Source organism: Podarcis raffonei, chromosome 12, assembly GCF_027172205.1.
Source record: "Podarcis raffonei isolate rPodRaf1 chromosome 12, rPodRaf1.pri, whole genome shotgun sequence".
NCBI classification, from domain to species: domain Eukaryota; kingdom Metazoa; phylum Chordata; class Lepidosauria; order Squamata; family Lacertidae; genus Podarcis; species Podarcis raffonei.
Window position 1 is genome coordinate 30,921,762 of NC_070613.1, and position 24,230 is coordinate 30,945,991.

Consider the following 24,230-nt stretch of genomic DNA (forward strand, 5'->3'; position numbering starts at 1 on the left):
GGCAGACGGAGCTCCGATTCCAAGGATGGGCAAAAAGGAAGGGCAGAGGGCTTCAGCGTCTGCTACGGCGCATGCTCAGTCGCCTTTCGCCGTAGAACTCGACGGGCAGCTGTTTAGGTTGCTACACCGGGAGCGGAGGGAGGCGCTGAACCAAAGGGAGAAAGAAGCCCCACAAAAACAAGCCGCGCTCCTTTCGCTTGGAGAAAAGGCTCGGGAGCGTGCGGTGAGTTTCGGGGAGAGCTGGGCGAGGAAGGAGGGCTGGGCAAACGGGTGTTGCTAGCCTGGTGCTCGGAGGGGGAGGTCGGGGCACCTTTGGGTGCGTGAGCGCGCACGCGCACGGATGGGTTTGTTTTTCTGCTTATGGTATCAGCTGCGCGTTCCGACGAGCAACCCTGGCCCAGAGTGGTGGGAGGGAAGGATCGCGGCCTGCACGCATCCTGGGCTTGTGTGTCTGCGTGCGTGCGCAGGAGCGCTGCCAAACAAAAGAAAAAAGAAAAAGCCGGGAGCGGAGGAATAAATAAATGCATCGCCAGTGGGAGCGATGGGGCAATCCATTGGGAATTTGGGCCGCCATCCTAATACAGATACATCCTTTTCCTAGGTATCAGTTTCCCTGCTTTGAGCGCAGATTGGGGGGCGAAAGAGGAAAGAGTTGTGCTGCTGCCCTGTCATTTCTCTCGGGGCCTCTGAGAGGGTTAGGTTTGGGAAGGCCTTGGAACTGGCGGGCCCTTCTTGCAACATACATGTAAAACACATTTAAAGAAATCCTGGGAAGTGTAGTGCTGGTAACCAATAGCTCTGCGAGTGTAAGCTACAGTTCCCAGGATTCGAGGTGTGCATGTGTCATGTATTCCTTTTCCCTCCGCCTTTCTCGCGTCTTTCTGGAGTTAAGCCTCAGCATTTCGGTGCCTAATTACGTTTACCTCCCATTTTCTGTTTGCCCTGGACGAGCAAATGTGGGGTCCCAGCTTTTCTCTTGGGTCATTGGGTTGTTGTTTTTATTTTGATTATGTATTTTGTGGTTTTATATTCTGATTTTATCCTGTGAATCGCCCTGAGACCTGCGGGTATACGGCAGTATATAAATTCAGTTACTGTATTAGTAGAAATAATATATTGATACAGGGTTTGTATATAAGGGGTGTCTGAAATCTAATGCTAACTAAAGCGCTTCTTGAGACAAGCATTTATATTGTAGGTAGATGTTAAGGGCTCCTGCCAATGGTACAGTAGATTAAGAAATGCTAAATCATTACTTCCTCTCTACTTCCTCTGTATTGAGGAAGAGTCTGCATTGCAGTTTCTCATTGCACAATAATTAAAATCTTTATTTTTCTGAATCTGGAGCAAGCAACTAATAATTACTCACTCTCTACTAGAGTTGCAGAGAAGTGCATCAGTACAGGTGTGTTCATAATTTGGGTGTGAAGTGATACACCACAGCGGGTGGAAAAAAACACGTGAGCTTCCCATGAATTCAGATATGGTTCTGAAACCTGAGAATTGGAAATGGCTCTTCCTCTCCATAATATAATTACTCTGTGCCTTTGAGGCACTGTTGCATTTTACTGTTCCTGCTTTTGAACTGCATTTTTGTGAATCCCTTTTTAACTTTCTTTTGTCTTTATACGTCAGTGACCTCTGAAGGTTTTTAAAATAAAATAAAAGGGGTTAAGTGTGCTTAATGAATTAATTAAATAAATTTTGTTCTACTAAAATAATGATTAAGTGCTAAGTTGCTGCGCAGTTTCAGTTTCATTGTATAGCAGTTTGGATTGCTTCTGTGACCCAAACCAAACTCTGTTACAGCCTTCTTTAACTAATTAGAATTCCATTGAGGAATATGGGAGAGTAGAATGATTGGAAAGTCACCCTCCCCTCATAGCTCGGCAACAGGAGACAGGTGAGCTCCAGGTCTAAATGAGTAGCTTCTTGCTCACCTCATCCTGTACCTCAGCAGCCTAGGCATATTAAATTACCCAATGAAATTCAGGACTAATCTGCTCATCTAAGATCTGAACTGGAATGCTACAGTGTTTGGGGAGGCAGCTTATTTTTGCTTCCCCTCATGGGGTTGAGAGATGCATGCCTCATTGATGTGCATCCCTGTTCTTTATTTTCACACCACTATTTGAATTCCAAGATACAGTGGTACCTCAGGTTACATACGCTTCAGGTTACTTACGCTTCAGGTTACAGACTTCGCTAACCCAGAAATAGTGCTTCAGGTTAAGAACTTTACTTCAGGATAAGAACAGAAAACGGGCTCCAGCGGTGCGGCAGCAGCAGGAGGCCCCATTAGCTAAAGTGGTGCTTCAGGTTAAGAACAGTTTCAGGTTAAGTATGGACCTCTGGAATGAATTACCGTATTTTTCTCTCTATAACACACACCCGACCATAACATGCATGTAGTTTTTAGAGGAGGAAAATCCGTAGGCATGCCATCCGTAGGCATTCCCTCCATAACACGCACAGACATTTCCCCTTACTTTTTAGGAGGAAAAAAGTGAGTGTTATGGTGCAAAAAATACGGTAAGTACTTAACCTGAGGTACCACTGTAATTTAAGCTGTTTAAAGATCTACCCCTCCCACAGCAGAAACAGTCCTTCTGTGAGTATCTTATTTATTTGGATTTGAGAAAGTGCTTTTACTGTAATCATAAACCTAAGGAAGCTGCCTTTTACTGAATCAGACCATTGATTGATCTAGCTCAGTATTGTCTTCACGGATTGGCACTCAGAGTTTCAGGCAAGAATTTCTTCTTATACCAAACTCTTTGGTTCATTTAACCCAGTATTGTCCCAAGATTTCAGGCAGGTATCTTTCCCAGCCCCATGTAGAATTGAGCTTGGGAAATTTTGTATGCAAAGTGCGCGCTTTACCACTGAACTATGATCCTCCCCCAAGTTTGGGAACAAGAGCTGTTTTGAAGAAAGTTTAAGCTCTAGTACCACATAATATGTTTTACTTATTTAAATTATTTTATTTATTAAATTTCTATACTGCCCTTCATCTGAGGAAAAACAGGGTGGTTACAATATAAAATTATTTCTAACCTACTCTTAATTGTTCACACAATCCCAGCCTGAAGGATTTCAAAATGCAACAAAACAACCTTCATTTAAGTACAACTTAATGTAAAATTATACAATATACTATCAACATAATACTACAACTGCCAAACAAACGGTACCATTTTGGCCAAATGCTATGTGTTTAACCTGGTGTGCTAGCGGATGTGGAATTTGTTTAGGTATTGAGTGAGCGGATGTGTACTGAGCAAACTCTTTGTTTTTTAATGGATTTTTATATTTTATCTGCTTTATGCTCCGTATTATTATTTATACACTATATTACATATTTTTAATTCCCTCTTTAAAACGCTTTGCAATGAAAACAGTAATTCCAGAGTTGGGATTTTTTGAGAATAAATTGCTCATTATATGCATTGCTCTCGTCTCACTACTTATTAAGCACAGGGCAATTTGAATGTCAAAACCCTACGTGGGTAGGCACCACACACACATGCACATAGAGCTCCCTGCTCTTTTCTGCCCTGGCCTGTAGTTGCAGGATGTTGCAACCTGTAAGCCCTGCATCTTACAATTTTTAGACTCATCCATACAAACTCAAGTGACTTTTTTTTTCCTTGGGCAGGCCCGGGAATGGGGGTGAGAGGCAGAAAAGAAACAGGACCCCTCTTTTAATTTCAGTACAGTATGTGAAAAGCTGAGAGGAGGGAGGGGGGAAAGAGAAACAGAGAGCATGCTGGGAGCTGTAGTCCTGGATGCTCACTCTCGTGCTCAGCATCCTACTACATCTCCCATAAAGCCAGCCATTTTGCAAAACAACCCCCTCCTCCGCCTCTCTGGGGAAACTCGTCTCCTGGGTCCCGAGGAGAGAGGGAGAAGCAACCTACCGGAGCTACTTTCATGGGGGTTTTTTGTTTATTTTAATGGCGTGCGCATTCCCTGATGTTGCAGCTTGCAAGCCGCGCAGCTAGGCTGGGCACCAGAGCCGTGCGTGTGTTGGTGTGACAAAAGAAATCCCTGCAGAAACGGGGAGAGCAGGGGCTCCCCTCTGGAGCTTCTTCTGCCGGGCTACGTCACACGGAGGGAGAAAATACCCCGGGCCCCGCGCAAGGCACCGCGCTGCGTGGTGTGTTTGCACGGCGACTGACCTGCAACTTGATTGCTTCACTGCTTGCTTTTCTCACTGAATTGCCCGTAACTTAATGCCGGCTGCTTCTGGAAGGTCTTCCATGTCTCGTTTTTGTCCCTTCAGGTGAAGCGCCCATACCTGCAGGAGGAGGAGAAAGGCGGTGGAAGAGGAGGGAGCGCGACCAGGGGACGCAGGTGAGGCAGGCTGAGCCAAAAAGAAACTGCACACCTGCTGCCTTCTGGAGCGAGGCTGTTGGGGAAGGGGCAGGTGATAGCAGAGGGAGGGATGGGACTAGCCGACCACACACCTGTGTGTACATCTCTCTCTCTCTCTCTCTCTCTCTCTCACACACACACACACACACACACACACACCCCAGCACTGTTACCTGAGGGATGAGAAGCAGAGGGGAGGTGGGGTTTGGCTGAGGATCGTTTGCAGGGATCATGAGAGGGGTTTAATTTGCTTGAAATTTCCCCTGGTTGGCTACATCTTTTATTAAGATAGGCTGCTTTTTAAAGACATGTAATGCATATTTATTATGGCATGCGGTTTTTTGTAGATTAAATGCCCCCTCTTTTTTTTTGTATGGTGCAAGTCCAAAGCTTGCATGCTACTCTGCAACATTCCAGTTGGTCCTCCCAATAAAAAGTTTGCCCATTTGTGGATTTGGAGGGATTGTTATTATGTGCTGACATGACTACCTTTGCTTTTCATATTTCTTTCCATCTTTAAAGTGCTACGGTTTTGTTTTTGCTGCAGCAGGCTTAACGTTGCAGTCCTATTCAGGTCTATCTATTCAGAAGTAACTGCTGATGAGTTTAGTAAGGTTTATTCCTCTTAGTTGCAGCCTAAAAGGGATACATATCTAGAAGTTGCTGCATATCTATCCTTGCTATATCTGATTTCCTTCCTTCGCTCCATAATTGTTTCTTGAATTAGGTCTTGGAGACATTTGGTGTCTACTGTTTACAAGGCTTCTGTCATCTTATGTATGCTTTGGCTCTGGCAAGTTTAGAAATCTAAGATTCATCATAGAGCTTCTTACTTGCGTTTATATTACAGAGTATTAAATATTCCTCCCTCTTCTCAGAGGATTGATGAATGCTAAATAATTAGTAATTTGCAAATTGTGGTTTGCATCAGCAGCCATTATATATTACATATGCACTGAGATTATAACTTCAGTTTGTATGTAAGTCATGTTCAGAGCAGACCTATTAAAATTAATGGATTTAAGCAGGTCATGACAACTTACCTCCATTTTAAATGGGTTTCCTCTGAAAATGGCTTACATATAAATCTTGATCTCCGTTTCTTTTCTAGTGAAAAAGATGCTGTAGCCCTAGTCATTCATTGTTATTAATATAGAAAGGTGAACAAACTGCTGTTTTAATCTGGGTGTTGTGGAAATTATACTCATTTTCTCAGGTAGTTTTAATGAATAATTTTGTTTCTTGGGAAAATGCAGAAAGGGTTAAAATGCTGGTGACTATGACCTTTTGTGAGTTCCATTTGTTTTGATAGGTGGATGGGAAGCCTTCCAGTAAGGAATTATTTACATATGTATAGCTAGGAAAAATCCCAGGCAACCCAAAATAAACTTTCTGTCACTGATTAGGACTCTGAATACTTGATTCTGGAAAGAAATATATTATGAGCAGAGCTTAAGCTCATTACTATAATTAGTTTGCATTAAATTATGATTAGGCATTAGGTTGCTGTGTGTCCCACTTGCATTTTGGGTCAGTTTGTTTTGTTTTTGTGGACCAGAGCAAACTTCTACAACTGTTTTTTAAATATTTGATTCCGCAGCCCCTCTTCAGTATTACATAGGGTTTGTTTTGTTTTTGTGGACCAGAGCAAACTGCTACAACTGTTTTTTAAATATTTGATTCATCAGCACCTCTTCAGTGTTACATAGGGTTGCCATAAAAAAGTGAAAATCACTTTTTTCTTAGGAAAATCAACACTTCAGATATGGGCTGCCATAAGCCCACGTTTCCCCGGATATTTTAGCCGCTTTTCGGAAATTCTACCCAGACGCCATTTTCAACAGACAAATCCTGGCTATGTCTGGGAAATTCCAGACATATGGCAGCCCTAGTATTACAGTCTTATTATGTGTGTTCTAAAGGATTAATTCCCAGGTTAACGTGCACAGTCTTATAATCAAATTCATAGTTATTCTGATACAGTTTGATCTATCTATCTGAAATACAGTGGTCCAAGCCAAGCTAACCATATCAGATACTGGCTTGCTCTTAGTTCCATTAATGCATAGTTTCACAATTCCTCTAGCCTCACAGATGTACCTGAATTGAAGTTTATTTTTCGTTTCAAGTAGTTGTCTTATCACGGCTAGCACACTGTCCAAATGTCCAGTGTGATAACTGCCTGTTTTATCTTTAACTCAGCTGACTTTAAACCCTGACCCAGCAAGTCTTCCCATAGTCCAGGAAATTTTAGGCTGCAATCTGGCCGGCAAAGCTGTATGAAGCAGCAAGGCCACCGCTGTACCTGCAGGCCTGCCATGCACAGAGGAAGATGTGTGGGTGCGTGCAGCTGCACCATCCTGGATCTGGCCCATGCCATCACATAGCAGTGTAACTGGCTGGGATCCAAGGCATCCTGGGCCAGCTCAGCCCCACCTGCTCCCTGCCTCCAGAATGTCCTACTTAGAAGCTTTTTGCCGGCCAACACCCCACAGACAACACTCACAGTCAGCAGGAGGCCAGCTTAGCTAGGGGAGCTGGGTAGAGGGACCTCATTACTCATTTCAAACTGCCCCCAGCCCCGTTCTGGGCTCCGTTAGTCAAAGTTCTGCAAGTATAGCAGGGAAATGGAACAGACATTGTTGGACTGCAATTTCCATCAGCTCTAGCCAGCATGGCCAGTGGTCACGTTTGATGGGCCGCCGGTTCCCCATCTCTGGAAGCAGAGTAAAAGCAAAGCAGGGATAGCCCATTCAGCCGAGAACACATATAACATTGCTGTGGATTTCAATTCACAGGAGCCCTATCTTAAAAAGTTGACGACCCTACATGTTTAATGTACTTACAGATGGCTCTCTCGGAGACAGCTGATTCCAGGATTTCAGATCAATATTTAAATGTTCTGGTTTCTGGCTGTCAGGATGATTTGTGAGGAACAAATGTAGGATTAGTGTACTGAGTGGAACACATGAGTAGCTTTGCAGCAACATACATAGTACTGAAAGAAAACCAAGAGGTAGGTATTATGAAGAATGTATTCCCCATAACTAAAGATTCTGCACACAACTAGAAACTTTTGGGATAATTATCATAAAATGAATGTATGGGTGGTAATAATTCTTGAAACGATATAACTTTTTTCCCCAATCAGAAAAAGCAGATGATGATGATGATATATTATATCCTGCCTATCTGACCGGGTTGCCCAAGCCACCCTGAGTGGCTTCCAACAGAATATAAAATAACAACAAAACAGTACTAAACACCTCCTCAGCCTTTCACAGACATAATGCTGAACAACTGTTTTCCTTAATTGAGATTATGTGTTGCAACTGAATACTTCAACTGTGATTAAGAATTGGCTTGCAACCAAACCAGGATGGGAGACCACAATGTCTGAGGTTTGCAAATTATGGCTTGCATCAGTCACAGTTAAATATTACATCTGAACTGAGCCAGTCATGATTATGGCAGTTTGCCTCCTTTTCTAGGCTCCCTGCTAACAAGTTGCAAGCAAGTCTCCCTGAATGTTTTCCTGGTGGGCAGTGGTTTATCTCAGCAAGCTGAACCATAGTTTTAGTGTTTATGCCTTCAGGGTCTAAAGTCTGCCTCTTAACTTTTCCTACCAGCAAACATGGGGAAGTCTCTTTCAATGCCTTTACATGGATCTAAAGAAGATGGGGTTTCGTCAACGGACAACATGAGGAAGGGATTAGTTCACTCAGAATCTCACAGTGAAGATGGAAGAAATGGAGACGTGTCACAGTTCCCATATGTTGAATTCACAGGAAGAGATAGCGTCACATGTCCCACATGCCAGGGAACAGGGAGAATTCCACGTGGTATGTCTAAAATGCATGAAACAGTCTAAATGATAAAGTGCTAAATATGTTTTTGTCTTCCTCCTCTTCAAGTCCCCATTAGTTCTTATGCTTATCTGTTGTAGAAAGTGTATGATGACTGAGTACTGATAGGTTTTGCTGGCCTTTTTTTGTACCTAAGAATATTATTGAAAGACTTATGGTAGGATAACCTTGGATTTGGGTCCTTTGATTTTCTCTCTCTGCTTTATTCACCAAATTCATAGAAAATCACATTGAACTTTTTAAACAATACTAATGTGATACCTTGCCAGTTTTCAGTTGCAAATATGGCAGCTGGGCATTCACAATGCAAGAAGGCAACCATCAGTCAACACCAGGCAAAACAAGCCATGGTTTATTATCTGTGAGCAGGATTCTGGTTTCTTCAACAAACCATTGTTAAAGCAAACTACGGCTTAGTTTTTCATCCAGTCATGGTCTATGATATCCTTTTACCATTTTAAAGTTATTTTTTCTCATTTTTAAATTTGGAAATGTTAGAACTTTTATCGGATGGCCTCTGTAGAGTTGTGCTTACTTGTTAAAGTTATGCTGATGTACAACTGGGAATTCCTTAATATGGTGCTAGTATATTGTATAATGTAACTGGTAGCTGAAGCGAATGTTACTCAATATACCAGTATATTTACATAAATATAAATTGCTTATACGTTAATAGGGGTGAGTTCTAAACAATGGATCCTATTGATACAGAAGGCTAAACTTAAAGCCTGCAGCAAAGTATGTTTTGAATGAAGTTTGAGAAAAAAACTTGTTGGATTAAGTAGCAGAAAACAATGTGTTGAAATTACTGCAGTCATTTTAACAAAATAAGTGAAAGGGTTTGCACTTTTAAAAAAGCATTTCATAGGTTTCAGAACATGCGGTGCCATGAAAATTATTAATTCATAGATGTTATAGCGGTTTGGGGGGGGTGGAAGCCAGCAGCAAGCTAAACAAAATACTAAATATAATGTCCATTGAAAATTTCCAATGAAAATTAAAAGCTGAGGGTAGGGTGGAAGACATATTCAGTGGTTGTTTGTTTAGTCATCCTGTTTATGTAGGACCTTTCTTTCCATAGGAGCACAGAATGAATTAGGCAGATTTTAATTTTAGGGTCTAAAAGTAGAGAGATACCTCAGATATGCAGATGACAAAACCTTGATGGCAGAAAGTGAGGAGGAATTAAAGAACCTTTTAATGAGTATGAAAGAGGAGAGCGCAAAATATGGTCTGAAACTCAACATCAAAAAAACTAAAATCATGGCCACTGGTCCCATCACCTCCTGGTAAATAGAAGGGGAAGAAATGGAAGCAGTGAGAGATTTTACTTTCTTGGGCTCCATGATCACTGCAGATGGTGACAGCAGTCACAAAATTAAAAGCAATGACAAACCTAGACAGCATCTTAAAAAACACAGACATCACCTTGCCGACAAAGGCCCGTATAGTTAAAGCTATGGTTTTCCCAGTACTATTGTATGGAAGTGAGAGCTGGACCATAAAGAAGGCTGATCACCGAAGAATTGATGCTTTTGAATTATGGTGCTGGAGAAGACTCTTGAGAGTCCCATGGACTGCAAGAAGATCAAACCTATCCATTCTTGAGGAAATCAGCCCTGAGTGCTCACTGGAAGGACAGATCCTGAAGCTGAGGCTCCAATACTTTGGCCACCTCATGAGAAGAGAAGACTCTCTTGAAATGACCCTGATGTTGGGAAAGATGGAGGGCACAAGGAGAAGGGGACGACAGAGGACGAGATGGTTGGACAGTGTTCTCGAAGCTACTAACATGAATTTGAACAAACTGCGGGAGGCAGTGGAAGACAGGAGTGCCTGGCATGCTCTGGTCCATGGGGTCACGAAAAGTCGGACACGACTAAACAACAACACCACCTTTTATATTGTGTCTCTGTTGTGGAAATTCTATTCAGTATTGATCCACAGTAGAACCTCAACGTATACTTAACCTAAACGTATACTTAAAAACCTAAACACGTTGTAGGATTCCCCCAAAATAGACCAGAGGCAATTGTACTTCATCCAGCAGAGCTTTACTGCTACTGAAGGCAAATGAGCATAATGGTCACAAATCCAGTACATTCGGGATTGGCACTGTCCATAATAAATCCAGTTGCAGCAGACTTAACTTAAACATACAATTGTTGCTTTTGTTTCTGGGGGTACGCAGGGGTACGCATACCCCTAAACATTTTGTGAATCTTAACGGGAGAAGAAACTACAAAAAATAGTTTTTTCTCTAACACGATGAATTGTCGGTTCTGTTACTACCTCTGATGGCGGCCTCATTTGTTGTCACAGTGTTTCCCGAGTCTCAGACGGAATGAAAGTACTCCTAAACCTTTTTAAAGAAAAAAAGCACTGCTTACAATAACTTGTAATAAGACTAAACCGTAACACTATATACAGAACACCACACTAGAAGGAAAGAGAGACAGAAAGAGAAAGTGAAACCCAGGCTCCTTCTGGCCTTACTTTTATAGTCTGCATGACCTTGACAGAAGAGGTAACAGAACTAGTCTAAGCCAGCTGTACTCAGCTTCTCTGAAGGAATAACCCAAACATCAGGAACCTTCTGCTTGTTTCTTTCACAAAGAGAAGATTTCCAGAACCCTCTTGAATTAATTAGAATAGGAAAGATCTCTGCACATCAGTTCAGTACTTTCTGTACTAAGAAATGCAAACTGACACTCTCTCCTAAGGAGCCCAGGGTGGCAGACATTTATTTGTGTACAAAATTTCTATACGGCCCATTAACAAAGTTCCCTAGACAGTTTGTCTCTCTCATTTTAGTCTTGCAGGCAATAAGTGGCAAGTAGGTTAGTCTGAGTGTGTATGTGTGTTACTTGATCGAAGTAAACCAGCAAGTTCCCTTTCTGCGTGAGGATTTGAGCCTATGTGTCCTTGTCAGATGTTAACACAGCCCATTGCCCCATGCAGGCTCCCGTGTGAAGCCGATTTATGCGTAATTGCAATTTTGCAGCCTGCTTTCTTGACATTTTGCCAAAATCTTTGTTAACAAGAGTACACAACTCAAAAGCGATAGAGGCCTGAAGCCAACGATTTGACTGGCTACTTCAATACTCAGTGCAGATTCATAAAAGCTTGTTGCCTCAAGCCTCCCTACTATTCCCATGTTTTGCCAGCTCTTTTACTGTCCACCACACACTCCCTACCCCCAGGATCCATGAAGAGCACCCAAATGTCTCTTGTTTCTATTGTGGGAAGGAATCTGCATGAGGGTTTATCCTCATGTCTCATTCTGATTACCAATTAATTCCGCCCACTCCTTCAGTGCCTCTTTCCCTGCCTCTTCTGCCTCCCCTTTCCTTGAGTTCCAGCTTCTCAGACGTAAAGACACCAGAAGAGCCTGCTGTATCAGGCCACAGGCCCATCTAGTCCAGCATCCTGTTCTCACAGTGGCCAGCTAGATGCCTATGGGAAGCCAGCAAGCACAACAAACTCTTCTCCTGCAGTTTCCAGCAAGTCATTATAGAATCATAGAGTTGGAAGAGACCACAAGGGCCATCGAGTCCAACCCCCTGCCAAGCAGGAAACTTGGTATTCAGAAGCTTACAGCCTCTGACAGTTCCTCTCTCATCCTTTTGCCACCCTAACCTGAGCTTCCTATCCTCTTAGCATTGCCATCTTTGTCCTTGTTCCAAAGCTGCCGATGAGCATCCACAGAAGTAGTGATTGTGGATGAATCACAAGTTGTTGTTTTTTTAGTGATCAGATTTTCTGCAGTAAGGGGAGGGGGAATCCTGATTAAATACTTCTTTAAAAAATATATCATGCGGATGCTACGAATAACTGTTTGTGCATGAGCAGGACTGATTTCCCCAATAAACTCTTATCTGGAAACACCCAAAATGGAAATCTCCCTTTTTATTCAGGGCAGTGAAATGCTTTGCACCTCTTTTCTGAGCCGTGTGTAGTGATGTGAGGAGAGAATATTCTCCGGAGAATATTCTCCACAAACCGTAAATTCTAATGTAAGAACCAGTTTTACAACCCACATTTTAAAAATCTAGTAAATAATAAGCCAAGCTGTGATATTGCCAGTGTAAGTAATGAATAATGATTTTATTTTGATCCATTTATATTACTGGGCATTGTGTCATTCACCATTGGCAGTTCTAAAATGTGAGCTACAGAAAACTTTTTTTTTAAGTTTTAAAAATGCTAGTCATTTAATTTTATCAGCATTTGAATCCGTATGTATTTCAACTATATGTAATAGCCTTTTTTCTATTTTGGTGTGACCTTATTTTTAGCAATTCTATACCCTTGGCCATACATTATGATTATTATTATTTTTACAGAAAGTAGCTTTAATGCTTTATACACTTAAAATAACCCAGGCCCATACAATTATGTGTAACAGAATGTGAGCTGGCCTTGATTTAAACGTTTCTATATTCTTAGTTAGTGCTAGTAACTGGTTTTTATATCATTTTCAATTAATTAAAATGAATATTCTCCTATTTTAAATGAAAATTCTCTAATATTCTCATTAATTGAGAATATTCTCAATAATATTCTCCCAAAGATTATTCTCGAGAATTTAACATCACTAGCCGTGCGCATGTTTGCACACTTAGAACTGCTGGATATTGGTGATACATTCAGTAAGCGCTACTTGTCACACAACCATAGTCATGGAAAGTGGGACCAGTTGAATTTCTCATTATAATGTAGCAGTTCAAAGCACAAGAGGCACTACTGAAAAAGAAAGTAAGAACTCTGATGAAAGGTAAAGAGCAAATAATTTTCTGACCTAATTGGGACAACAGGGTGCTTACGTGATGGGAGCAGCTATGGTCTGTGATCTGCCATGCTTGTCTTGTACATGCTTGTCTTGTCAGGTACAGTGTAGCCCTTGCATTTTTCAGCCTTACTTGCCATTTTATCTTACTTGCCATTTTATCTTATTTATTTTAACATATTTATTAGCTGCCCTTCCACCCAAACTCTCATAGCAGTTCTCAAAACTAAATCCATAATATAGTACACAATAAAAGCAAGGCAGAGCTAAATAAAATAAAAGCATAAAATGCATATAGTCTAAAACAATGCAAACCTCTGAAAGCCATGGGCAAATAAAAAGGTTTTCACCTGGCACCAAAAAGAAAGCAGGTGCAGACAGGAGTCCTCTTGGGAGAAGCCTTCAGAGGCATTATGCCACAGATGAAAAGGCAGCACAGAGCGAAGTGGCGTGTCAAAAAACCCCAAACCAGTTCTCTTCTGCAACAAATTTCCTTCAAAGAAATTGTCTCTTGATAGTTTTATTGCACATTTTTCTTAAATTTACTAGACTGCGAAAGAATTCAGTGCAGAGCTGTAGTACTGCAGACAAGTCATTTTTATCATCCTAGGATGCTACACGTTTTATTGATTCTTTTTAGCTGCATCGAACATGGGTGGAAACTCAAGATACTGAACAGTTATGTTCTTATTTGTAGGTCAGGAAAATCAGCTTGTTGCCCTGATTCCATACAGTGATCAGAGACTGAGGCCAAGAAGAACGTAAGTTTTACAGAAGCAATATAAACATGTGTTGTCCATGAATTATTCAAGCTGGGTTTGGTCTATCCAAATCTAGAATAAAAAGATGCAATTCGGATGCTGTTCACTCTGTGACTTTTGAGTACTCGAGAACGATTTCCATTAACCTCATAAGCCATTTTTTGTGTGTGTGGTGATAGGTGGCTGCTTTGTTAGAAGTGTTCTTGTGGAATATTGTCACAAAGTTCTATCAACACTGAAGCATTGTCATGTTCCTCTGAGTGGATATGAGGGGAGGTGCTTACTATGGTTCAGGTCATTGTAGTGTTCTCAGGGACTTCAGTGAAGAAAGCTGGCATCCAAGGTGTGGTCCTCCATCAGTGCCACTCTTTTTCATTCATACCATTGGGTTTTCTCTGCCATTTTATATATATATATATATATATCTATATATATATATATATATATATATATCTAAGATGCTTTGTCCAACTGTTAGAAATCATAGGATGGCTCAGATAAACCTAGCTCTGCCTTGAGTGGGAAAGTGCAGAACCATGTTGCAGTGGCTGTGCATAAGGTCTTAATGCGCTGTGCATAACGATCTTGTGGGGAGGGCGATCTGGCCCTCAGAAGGCTTTGTTGTTATGCTGGGTCTCTTTGCTCCCATACTTGCAGGATTTAGGTAGAATGCAGCCAAGCATTTGCGAAAAAGCGTATGCACACTACATGCTCTGTTCAAAACGGCAATTTGCTTTAGAATAGGTGAATGGTGAAGGGCAAAGCAAGTCTGGCGCAGCTTCTCCAAGAATGTATTATATATATATATATATATATATATATATATATATATATATATATATATATATATAGTGTATGTATCTATGTATCTACAGTGGTAACCTGTCTCTTCTCTCTTTCCTGCAGAAAACTTTACGTTACTGCTTCTGTAATTGTATGCTTACTACTTTCTGGGCTGGCAGTATTTTTCTTATTTCCTCGATCAATTGATGTTGAATACATTGGAGTCAAGTCAGTATATGTCAGTTACGAAGCACAGAGGCGCATAATATACTTAAATATTACGGTATGTTCATTGTTAAGTTCTCTTTTGCTTCCTTCTGTGGTTAGCATTTTACTGTATATGGATCGTTGAGATGCGTATGACTTCTCTTTAATCTAGAATTTTTTTAAAAAAAAATCTCTTCTGTAGAACACATTGAACATCACAAACAACAATTATTATTCGGTGGAAGTTGAAAACATTACAGCGCAGGTGCAGTTTTCAAAGACTGTTATTGGGAAAGCACGGCTGAGCAATAACACTCACATTGGCCCACTGGACATGAAACAAGTAAGTGTAGTTGACTTAATTCCATACCATATGGCTGAATGTGCAGCAGTCATCTCGTTTCACATTCTTTATCCTGATCTTTCTTTTTCTTTTTTCCAGATCGATTATATGGTGCCCACAGTTATACAAGATGAAATGAGCTACATGTTGTAAGTGGTTGGCTCTCTAGAGTACACTGACACACAAGAAGGGGGCCCACAATGAAATATTGCAGGGTATCCTCAGCCCCTAGCTAGCAATTACAGTCATATCTTGGTTGTCAAATGCCTTGGTACTCGGACGTTTTGCTTCCCGAATGCTGCAAACCCAAAAGTGAGTGTTCCAGTTTGCGAACATTCTTTGGAACCCGAACGTCCGACAGGGCTTCCAGTTGGCTGAAGGAGCTTCCTGCAGCCCATCTGAAGCTGTACTTTGGTTTCCGGAACAGATTCCGTTCCACTTCTGAGGTACAACTGTATGTCTATACTTGAAGGAAATTTGTCCAAGGAATAAAGTGTTCAGGTTCAGGTGGCATCACTCTGACTTTATTCGTCTTTAGCTGGGGGAGTGGATGGGTAGAGCATAGGAAAGAGAGCTTAACCTCTTGGAGTGCATCTGTCCAGGGATTACTGCTGGACAGCCCAGCAGAAATAAGAGAAGCACCTTCCTGTTCAAAAGTGGCCTCTACACCTGACCATTAGGCTCACTTCCAGCCCCCCCTTTCACCCTCCATTTTTTCATTTTAACTGTTGAACATTCCTTAGGCAAAACTCCTTCAAGTATAGGCATAATTGCTAGATTTAAATGAACCTGGTTGAGCCTTGGGCTCGTACTCTCTGCCCCCCCCCCGGTAATTGTCACAAGGAGGAGATTGGAAGCTTTCATTTTTAACTAACTGTAGTATAGCATCCTGCCCCAAAACAGCTAGTCTTAACTATGGGTTACTGAAATAACCCAATGCAGTGCCTTATTTCAGTAAGCTGTTATTAAAACTAATCAGCTGCTGTCTAGGTTTAGACATGCTAAGCTGAAGTTAGTTAAATATTGAAACGAAAGCTTTCTGTCTTCTTGCAGCTGTGTGCCAGCAGAGGAGTGCTCAACCCCAAACCTTGCCATGGCTTATTCATGTTGGCATTGTGTGCAAACCAGCCATACAGTCTGCCTAATCTCTGGTTCTTTGGGACCATCCTTTTTTCTTTCCTCCCCTGGCATGGGAGCACTCATAGGAAAGCAATCTGAATTTCTCCCATTTTCTTCTGTCACTCTGACTTCAAAAGTTTGGGGGATAAATTTGTATTCGGCTCAAGCCCCATTCCTGCCATCAACCAATTTTTGTTAAGTACCTCGTTTTACCTAAGCCCATTCCCAATTGAGCTAAGGGGAATCACTAGTTAGAATTAAGAACTTGGCGTGTTTGTTTTAGCCTTGCTAGCTTTTAATTATGCTTACATTACTTTTTTTCTTTCTTACAGTGATTTTTGCACCTTACTCTCTATCAAAGTGCACAACATAGTAGTCATGATGCAGTAAGTATATTTTGCATTTGCATTTACACAGAGCCCTAACTTTCTAAACTATGGGTTGTATCCAACATTCGTAATACTCAAGAGTACTTTCTATTTGCCATTAATGGGCACGACCAACTTAGGTCCATTAACTTCAGTGTGTCAGCTCTGATTATAATTTTAGTTCTGGAGTGGGGAACCTTTGCTCTGTGGGTAATTTTTGACCCTCTGGCAGTTCCAGTTTGGCCCGTGAGGCCATGTTTTCTAAAGCCACATCTGCCTGTCAATCAACTTGTGTCACTCTGATGGATGGGTGGCATCACTTCATTAGATGGTGTTAAATCAGGGGTCTGCAACCTTTAAGACAAAAAGAGCCACTTGGACCGAAGAAAAAAAACCTGGGAGCCGCAAAACCATTGCGACATTTAAAACAGTGGGGAGTGTCGGGGCACACAATGCGCCTCCTCCCCTCGCTAGTATCCGCCCCGGAGCCGCGGCAAAGGTGTAAAAGAGCCACATGCGGCTCCGGAGCTGCGGGTTGCTGACCCCTGTGTTAAATCATGCTCAGTTTGGCTGTGCATGTGGGTTTCCCACAACCATTGTAGCAGGATTCAACTCTTTGCTTATCAGCAAATGATTGGGGTGGGGTGGTGTTCCATTAAGAGCAATGGTATGGGAGTGACCTCAGATAAGATGAGGAGGCGTATGATGACATATTTTTTCTTTATCTCTCATTGAATATCATGAAAAGTGACAGCAGCTAGGGTTTTCTTCTCTTTTGTTCCTTTTCTTTACAGTTTGTGAAAAACAGAGTTTAGTTTGTTGCAGGGTGGATGAAAATCAATGATTTGAAATAAAAAAAATAAGATTTTTAAATATTATTTAAATTGGATTTTTAAAATAAAATGCTTTTGGAGGAAAAATCTTTGTAAGGATAGTTTTCTATTTAAGTTACATTGTAGTCCAAAGGCTATTCATCAGGAAATAAGGATTTGTTTTGTTTAACCACATCAGTTAACAAACATGGATGCATATGCTATAATGTTTTTGTTTTAGTTAAATAAATTGTTTAAATTGTTACTAAGGAAATGATTATTTTTCTCCTTCCAATAAAGTACAGCAGAAAAGTTTTCCAAATATAAAGTTAGCTTATTAAACATCACAATAATTTTATAACTATTGGTCTTATGTATTTCCAATAGTATAACCAAATCAGTAATTTTCGATATAACAGTTAAAAACTACTCTGAAAATTTATTATTCCCAAAATGAAACCTTCCTCTGGTTGTAAATATTAAGATGATACCAGCAAGAATGAGTCTGTAAAAAATGATTTAAATCAAGTCTTACTGGCTAGTGATTTAAATCGATTTGATTTAAATCAAATCCACCCTGGTTTGTTGGAAGAGAAGGATGTCAGTAAATAAAAGAAATCTGAAGTCAGCCTACTGAGAGCCGTAATTTCTGTTAAGAAAGCCTTGGCTGTTACAATCCTGGGGCTTAAATCCTGCTCTGTTCAGCAGGATTTAACCCAAACCTCTGATCAGGAAGGTGTTTGCATTGAAGCCCTTGCTACTAAAGAAAAGGAATTTTCCTCCATTTTAGCAGCACCTTGCTGTCTGTGAGATGCCTTGAGCTACAGCACTTAAATCACCAAATGTCAGGTGATTGACAGGGTGGACTCCCGCAGGGCTCCCTAGGCTGCGGATATCTGCCCGAAGCGTGGGCGCTCTGCTTTAGCGCGCCCCGCGCTCCGGGCAGCAGGCTGCTATCCGCAGCCTAGGTAGCCTTGCGGGAACTCCCGTGGGCTCCCCAGGCTTGCTGATAGCTTCCTGAAGCCTGGAGAGCGAGAGGGGTCGGTGCGCACCGACCCCTCTCGCTCTCCAAGCTTCAGCGAAAGCCTGCATTCGCCCCATAGGACGCACACAGATTTCCCCTTCATTATTGGAGGGGGAAAAGTGTGTCCTATAGGGCGAAAAATACGGTACCGAGTGCAGGACTGGAGTTTGGGGAACAAAACTAAAGGACTTTCAAATTAAGTAAATGTTTGCATAGTGTGTGTTGGTTGCCCTAATAGGAAAAGCCCTGTCAAACCACCATAAACTCAGAAAATCCTGTAATTGCGGAAGAACGATATTTCTGATCTGTTAGGTGGTACCAAAGATGGGTTGAATATGCTAGATGGCATGGAGGAGCTAGCCAAATACATCAATCTGGAGCTGTGAAAGATGTTTATCTTTATTCCCTCACTAAACGAAGGGTTTGCAGGCCCGATGTGGCCCAACAAGCCTTCCCCAGAGGCCCCACAGTCCCCCAACCCAACTTGGTGCCACCACCAGTGGATTTTTCATCTCAATATGGGCACCCCACCAACATGGTCATGATTGCGAACGCCCCCTCACCTCCAAAAGCTGAGGTAGTATATAACGTATAAACTCTAATCGTTCTCTCTTCCCTGACCCTTTTTTTTCCTTTTAAGAGTGACTGTGACCACCTCTTACTTTGGTCACTCTGAACAAATATCTCAGGAGCGGTACCAGTATGTTGACTGCGGTGGAAACACAACTTACCAGCTGGGACAGTCAGAGTATCTAAATGTACTTCAGCCGCCTCAGTAGAAGAAGTAGAGTTTCTGGCTGCAAGAGGAAAGAAGATTAACTCTTGGTTCTTCTACTACTCATTGAAGTTGAACTTTCATATCTAGTACTGCTTAAAGAGGTGGATGTATATAATTTAGCAGCCCTGAAGGCTTCTGTACTTTGGAGGCGTGAGCAGCAAAAAGTCAAACTGTATATATTCACGTTTGATAACTTTCCCCTTTCCACTCTAAATGTGTAAGTATTCTGTCAAACTGTTACAACGGGGAAGCGGGGAGGGGTGGCTGTTAAATCAGCAAATCTGTATTTTCCCTAAATGGAAAAATGGGTACATGATTATAAAAGTCAGAGTGAAACCATATAATTGTATAAATTATGCTGTGATGCTAACAAGTATGTATTAGAAAGTAAACTAATAACGCACCAACAGTATGACTAAGGTGGTTTTTTTGGTTTTTTAAATGAAGGAAGTTTGGCCGTATTGCAGCATTATAGAGGGTTACACATTGCATTAATAACAATATGGCAGATTTCACTGTGTTGGAATTTTGATCTTAGAAATTTTTATTATAGGCGAAGTTACTGCTGTTTTTTCCACAAAGAACATAATTTGCTTGAAATCTTTGGGTATATTGAATATATGAATACCACTAGATTGCTGCATATTTGCAGAGCAATAGGTACAAAATGAAGACTAAAATGTATTAAAATGTGGTTTTGTTTTTAAAAAACCTAAAATAATACATGTGCTTCAAAGCTTCACTATAGAAATCTGTAATGAGTTTTTATGGGTTTTGTGTTTTCCATATTAATCAATATAAAGAGGTCAACATGCTTATCTCAGAATGTGTTGTGCATTTTAAGCTTAAGTTCACTTCATTGTCATTTGAGTAATACCATAACTAGACCTCTGACAGCTTGAAGTGAATGTAAAATATACCAATCAAAACTGATAATGTCTTGGAAAAATCAACCAAGTTTTGACTTAAATCAAATTTGAGAATTGCCATAGGTCAAAGCAATTGCATTGTCTTAAAGAGCTTATGTTTTGACTATCTTCTAACTGAACTGAATAGAGCGGTCACTGAATGAATGGTGTAGTCCTAGTATGGTTTGACTTGCTAACACAGCCTTTCTCAAACTTGGTTCCCCAGCTGTTGTTGCACTACAACTCCCATCATCCCTAGCTAGTGGGATGATGGGAGTTGTAGTTTAACAAACAGCTGTTGACATACTCCCATGTTTTTGTAATTTCAGAATGGAAGCAATTGCTATAGGAGACAGAATTGTTACAGTGGTAGGTTATGGTCACCTTTCAGGGATTACTTCCTTTCTAATAATAACACGACATGCAACTGTTTTACAGTAGCTCCCATGTCATTCTACTTATGTATGGATAGGGCTTGTTGCATCCAACTTGGACAACTGGTGAAAGGCACATCATTTTGTCATTGCTTTGTTGAGATAGATACATTTTCAATTTGCTGTATTTTCAGTTGTATAAGCTCTGTTTTGTTGGTTAAGGAATACTAAAACTCAGCTGCAGTATTAGGCCCTGCTCATAAAATATAAGCTAATTACTAACAATTTGAAAATACTGGACTTGATCCAACTCAAGTAAAGCAATGGGTTTATATGCCCATTTTTTTGCTTACATATATTTTTTCCATTTACAGATGTATATATAGACTTGATACGACAGGATTTGGACAGCCACACTTGTAAATTCTTATAGATTTCTTTTTAATGTTAATGGGGATAATGCACTTTGCTTGGGAACAATAACTGGTATGAGTTTTGCTATTGGAAAGAAAACCTACATGGGATTCTGAATCCTGAGATTTCTCTGGTATAGAGGAGTAAGTACATTGTCACAAACTGGCATACTGCCTTTGTATAGACATTTAGAATTTTGCTGTGTAACATTTTTGGAATCAACTTAGTTAACATAACTGGGAAAATGTCTCATAGCAGGGGTTTTTTAACATGCTTTCTGCTGTCTGTGGAGCCTCTATGAATAGCCTTATTAAAATCATGAGACAACTCCAGGATGAAAATAAATAAATATTGGGCTATATTTGGCATCCTGAGTGAGGCCTTAAAAACCACGTTTTACTTAATATACAAACACAGAAGTAGTATATTACAATTCTGAAGATTAATCTTTTCTTAATACAAAATGTCTTAAGCTTTTTGATCAAAATACAACAAACAAACCGACCAACACAACAAATATAAGCAAAGGATAGGGAATATAACATTGTAAAATCGCTGAGATTTAAGAAATAAACTCTTGAGTGGTCAACGCCTCTTCTGTAATTCATTTATTTATTTGATGCATTTATATACTGCCTTTGTGACAAGGGGCAACAAATGGAATGAACACATTCTCTTGAGCTCTCTATAGTGACAACGAAACACAGTGATTGTTTTACACCCCTTAAAAGTTTTACATCCAGCAACCAGGCACTTGTGGTTTGGTGAAATGTAATTTTCGGCAATGCTCTTGCATTCCATCTCACAAGACGAAACATAATTTTGAGAGCATTAATGTTTGGCTGGGGTTTTTTTTGGTAGGCAGTATACACACCTGTACTATTTTGTGACTTTACTTAGGCACTCACGCTTTGATGAAATTCATACATCACCAATGTAATTAAACTTTTGGCATAGTCTATAAAGCGTAGGCCTCTTACAGTGATCTAGTCCAAACATGATTTAGAGGTATATGAGGGGGGCTGCTGTGAGATCCTGGGGTTTTTGTTTTTAACCTTATCACAGAATAAACCACATTTCTATGTTTGGATGTAGCAGAAATCTCTGGTTTATTCAAAAACCGAAATTGGATGCTTTCAATCTTCTCTCCTTGCATGTTGGGAGCTGGGAGTCAAGAGATTCATCACAGCACTCCCTTATAATGCTAAATTGCAGTTTGCTTTCCTTTGGGCTAGCACTGAACTTTTCTGCCATGGAGCTTTGGGGAGAAGGAGGAGTTGACATGTATCTGAAGCAGTTTCTTTTAGAATAAAACAACAACAGGGTTTATGAAAACGGGTTTAAAACTAATTCTTTTGTGCAAACAGAATCAAAATGGCATTATTCATTGCTATCTTTCACATGTCTTTGAATGCCTTGTTTCTGGAAATTGTGATTGCTATGTTGGTATAAAAAATGGCTGCTACAACTGGGGGGAAAAATTTCCTTTTATTTTTCTTGAGTATGGAGTGCTGTCGTACTTACAGAACGCCAGTGCCACATTTAGACTACCAGCTATAATTAGAGATTAAATGTGCTGTGTCCAAGGCTAGAATACTAGCTACATGTCAATATTCTTGAATTTGTGCTTGTCATTTTAGCCCAACATAAGGTAAATTGTGGCACATCTGTCATTATGCTGCCATGTTTTTAGCTGGTAAAGGTAGGGCAGGCCCTACAATTTTTCTCTTCCTAACAATTTCTACATAAAACCTTGAAGCAGTAACCTGATGACCTACTTACTACTCATTAATTAACCACTAATAGTGCTCATAGGCAAATAATTTGTGTATAGAAATTCTAAAAGGTTATAACTATTTTTGTAATTCCAAAATTGTAATTGTTCCTGTAATTCTGTGTGGCAAACTTACCTGTATGCAGTGTTTTGAAGCATGATAAATAAAACTTCTCTATGCGGTTCTCTTATTTGGACATCCCTTTGGGGATCCTCTATGTAACTTCAATAATTTGTATCCTCTTGCAATTTTTTATTGAAAAGGAATGACATTATATCACGAATTAATTTGATTCTTGCCAAGGGAAGTGTTGAATTTTATGAGAAGAATGTCACAATGTAATCCTATAATGTCTACTAAGAAGAAGGCGCCATTGAATTCATTAGGACTTCATCCCAGGTAAGTGTGGGCAGGATTACAACTTAAGTTAGCTAGGAGTCCTACTGGTGGTGTCAGGTGTGGGGCAAGTAGAGGCTCATTCGATTAGGCCAGGTACGTCCAACTCCCAAGAGACTGCATTCTACTCCAATACTCCCAAGTATTTAAAAAAATGGCAGTGATCTACACATTGTCATTGGAGGGAGGAGGAGCGTGGGGGGTGGAAGGGGAGGATTGCCCGGAGTGGTTGAGCTTTTTTTTTGGGAACAATTGCCCACAGTTGTTAGGGAATGATTGCAAAGATAAACATGCAAACGTGAAGAGCAAACAACAAACAATTGCACACAGGACGCAACAAGGGGCAGAGTGAGGGGTAGGGGGCGGAGACATTCATTCCACATTTTTATACATCCAGAGATTGATAAGGATCCTGTGATCGACTGTGATCACCCAGGGATCTACCTGTCAATCACAGTCGACAGGTTGGACATTTCTGGATTAGGCCATTGGTTGTCAACCAGTGTGTTGTGGCACCCTGGGGAGACGTGAGGAATGTTAAAGCAGGGGGCTGTCCTTTCATTAACTTGTAGCCCATATTTTCCTGCATTCTCTCTCTCTTCCATCCCGCCTCCACGATGGCCAACCTTCTTTGAGTCGTCCTCTTCGCTGCCTCCCAGACACATCTCAGATTCCTAGTCTACCCACTTATAGACGTGCTGTAATGAAATCCTAGTGCAAGTAGTCACAGGGAAGCTGCAGAAAAAGAGTGGTTGGTCAAGGGAGCCGTGGACTCAAAAAGTTTGCAATTAGGCCAATGGTGTAGTCCAGCATGCTGTACTCATGGTGGCCAACCAGATCCCTGTGGGAAGCCTGCAAGCTGAACATGAGCGCAACGGCACTCTGCCTGCCTGCAGTTCACAGCAACTGGTGTTCACAGACATACTGCCTCTGATAGTGGAGGAAGAAGATGGTCATTGTGGCTAGTAGCCACTGATAGCCTTGTGTCCTCCGTGAATTTGTCCAGTTCTCTTTTAAGGCCATCCAAGTGGGTGGTCATCCTTGCCACCTCTGTGGGAGTCAGTCCCATATGGTGCTGCATGAAGAAATAGTTATATCTGTCCTGAATAGTCCCAACATTGAGCTTCATTGGATGT

The 24,230-nt window shown here is 40.9% G+C and overlaps 1 protein-coding gene across 2 annotated transcripts; it reads left to right on the forward strand.

Annotated features, from left to right (window-relative positions):
• The first annotated feature begins 67 nt into the window (after nt 1-67).
• On the forward strand, nt 68-22,888 carry TMEM106B (transmembrane protein 106B). Of its 2 annotated transcripts, XM_053409856.1 has the most exons (9): nt 68-223; nt 4,286-4,356; nt 8,007-8,219; nt 13,730-13,793; nt 14,700-14,859; nt 14,986-15,126; nt 15,226-15,275; nt 16,578-16,631; nt 19,090-22,888. In XM_053409856.1, the coding sequence occupies exons 3-9, from the start codon at nt 8,012-8,014 to the stop codon at nt 19,226-19,228; spliced, it is 816 nt and encodes a 271-aa protein (XP_053265831.1). In that variant the 5' UTR covers nt 68-223; nt 4,286-4,356; nt 8,007-8,011; the 3' UTR covers nt 19,229-22,888. The 2 variants fall into 2 exon arrangements, with proteins under 2 accessions (XP_053265831.1, XP_053265833.1); XM_053409858.1 differs by lacking the exon at nt 4,286-4,356.
• The last annotated feature ends 1,342 nt before the right edge of the window (nt 22,889-24,230 follow it).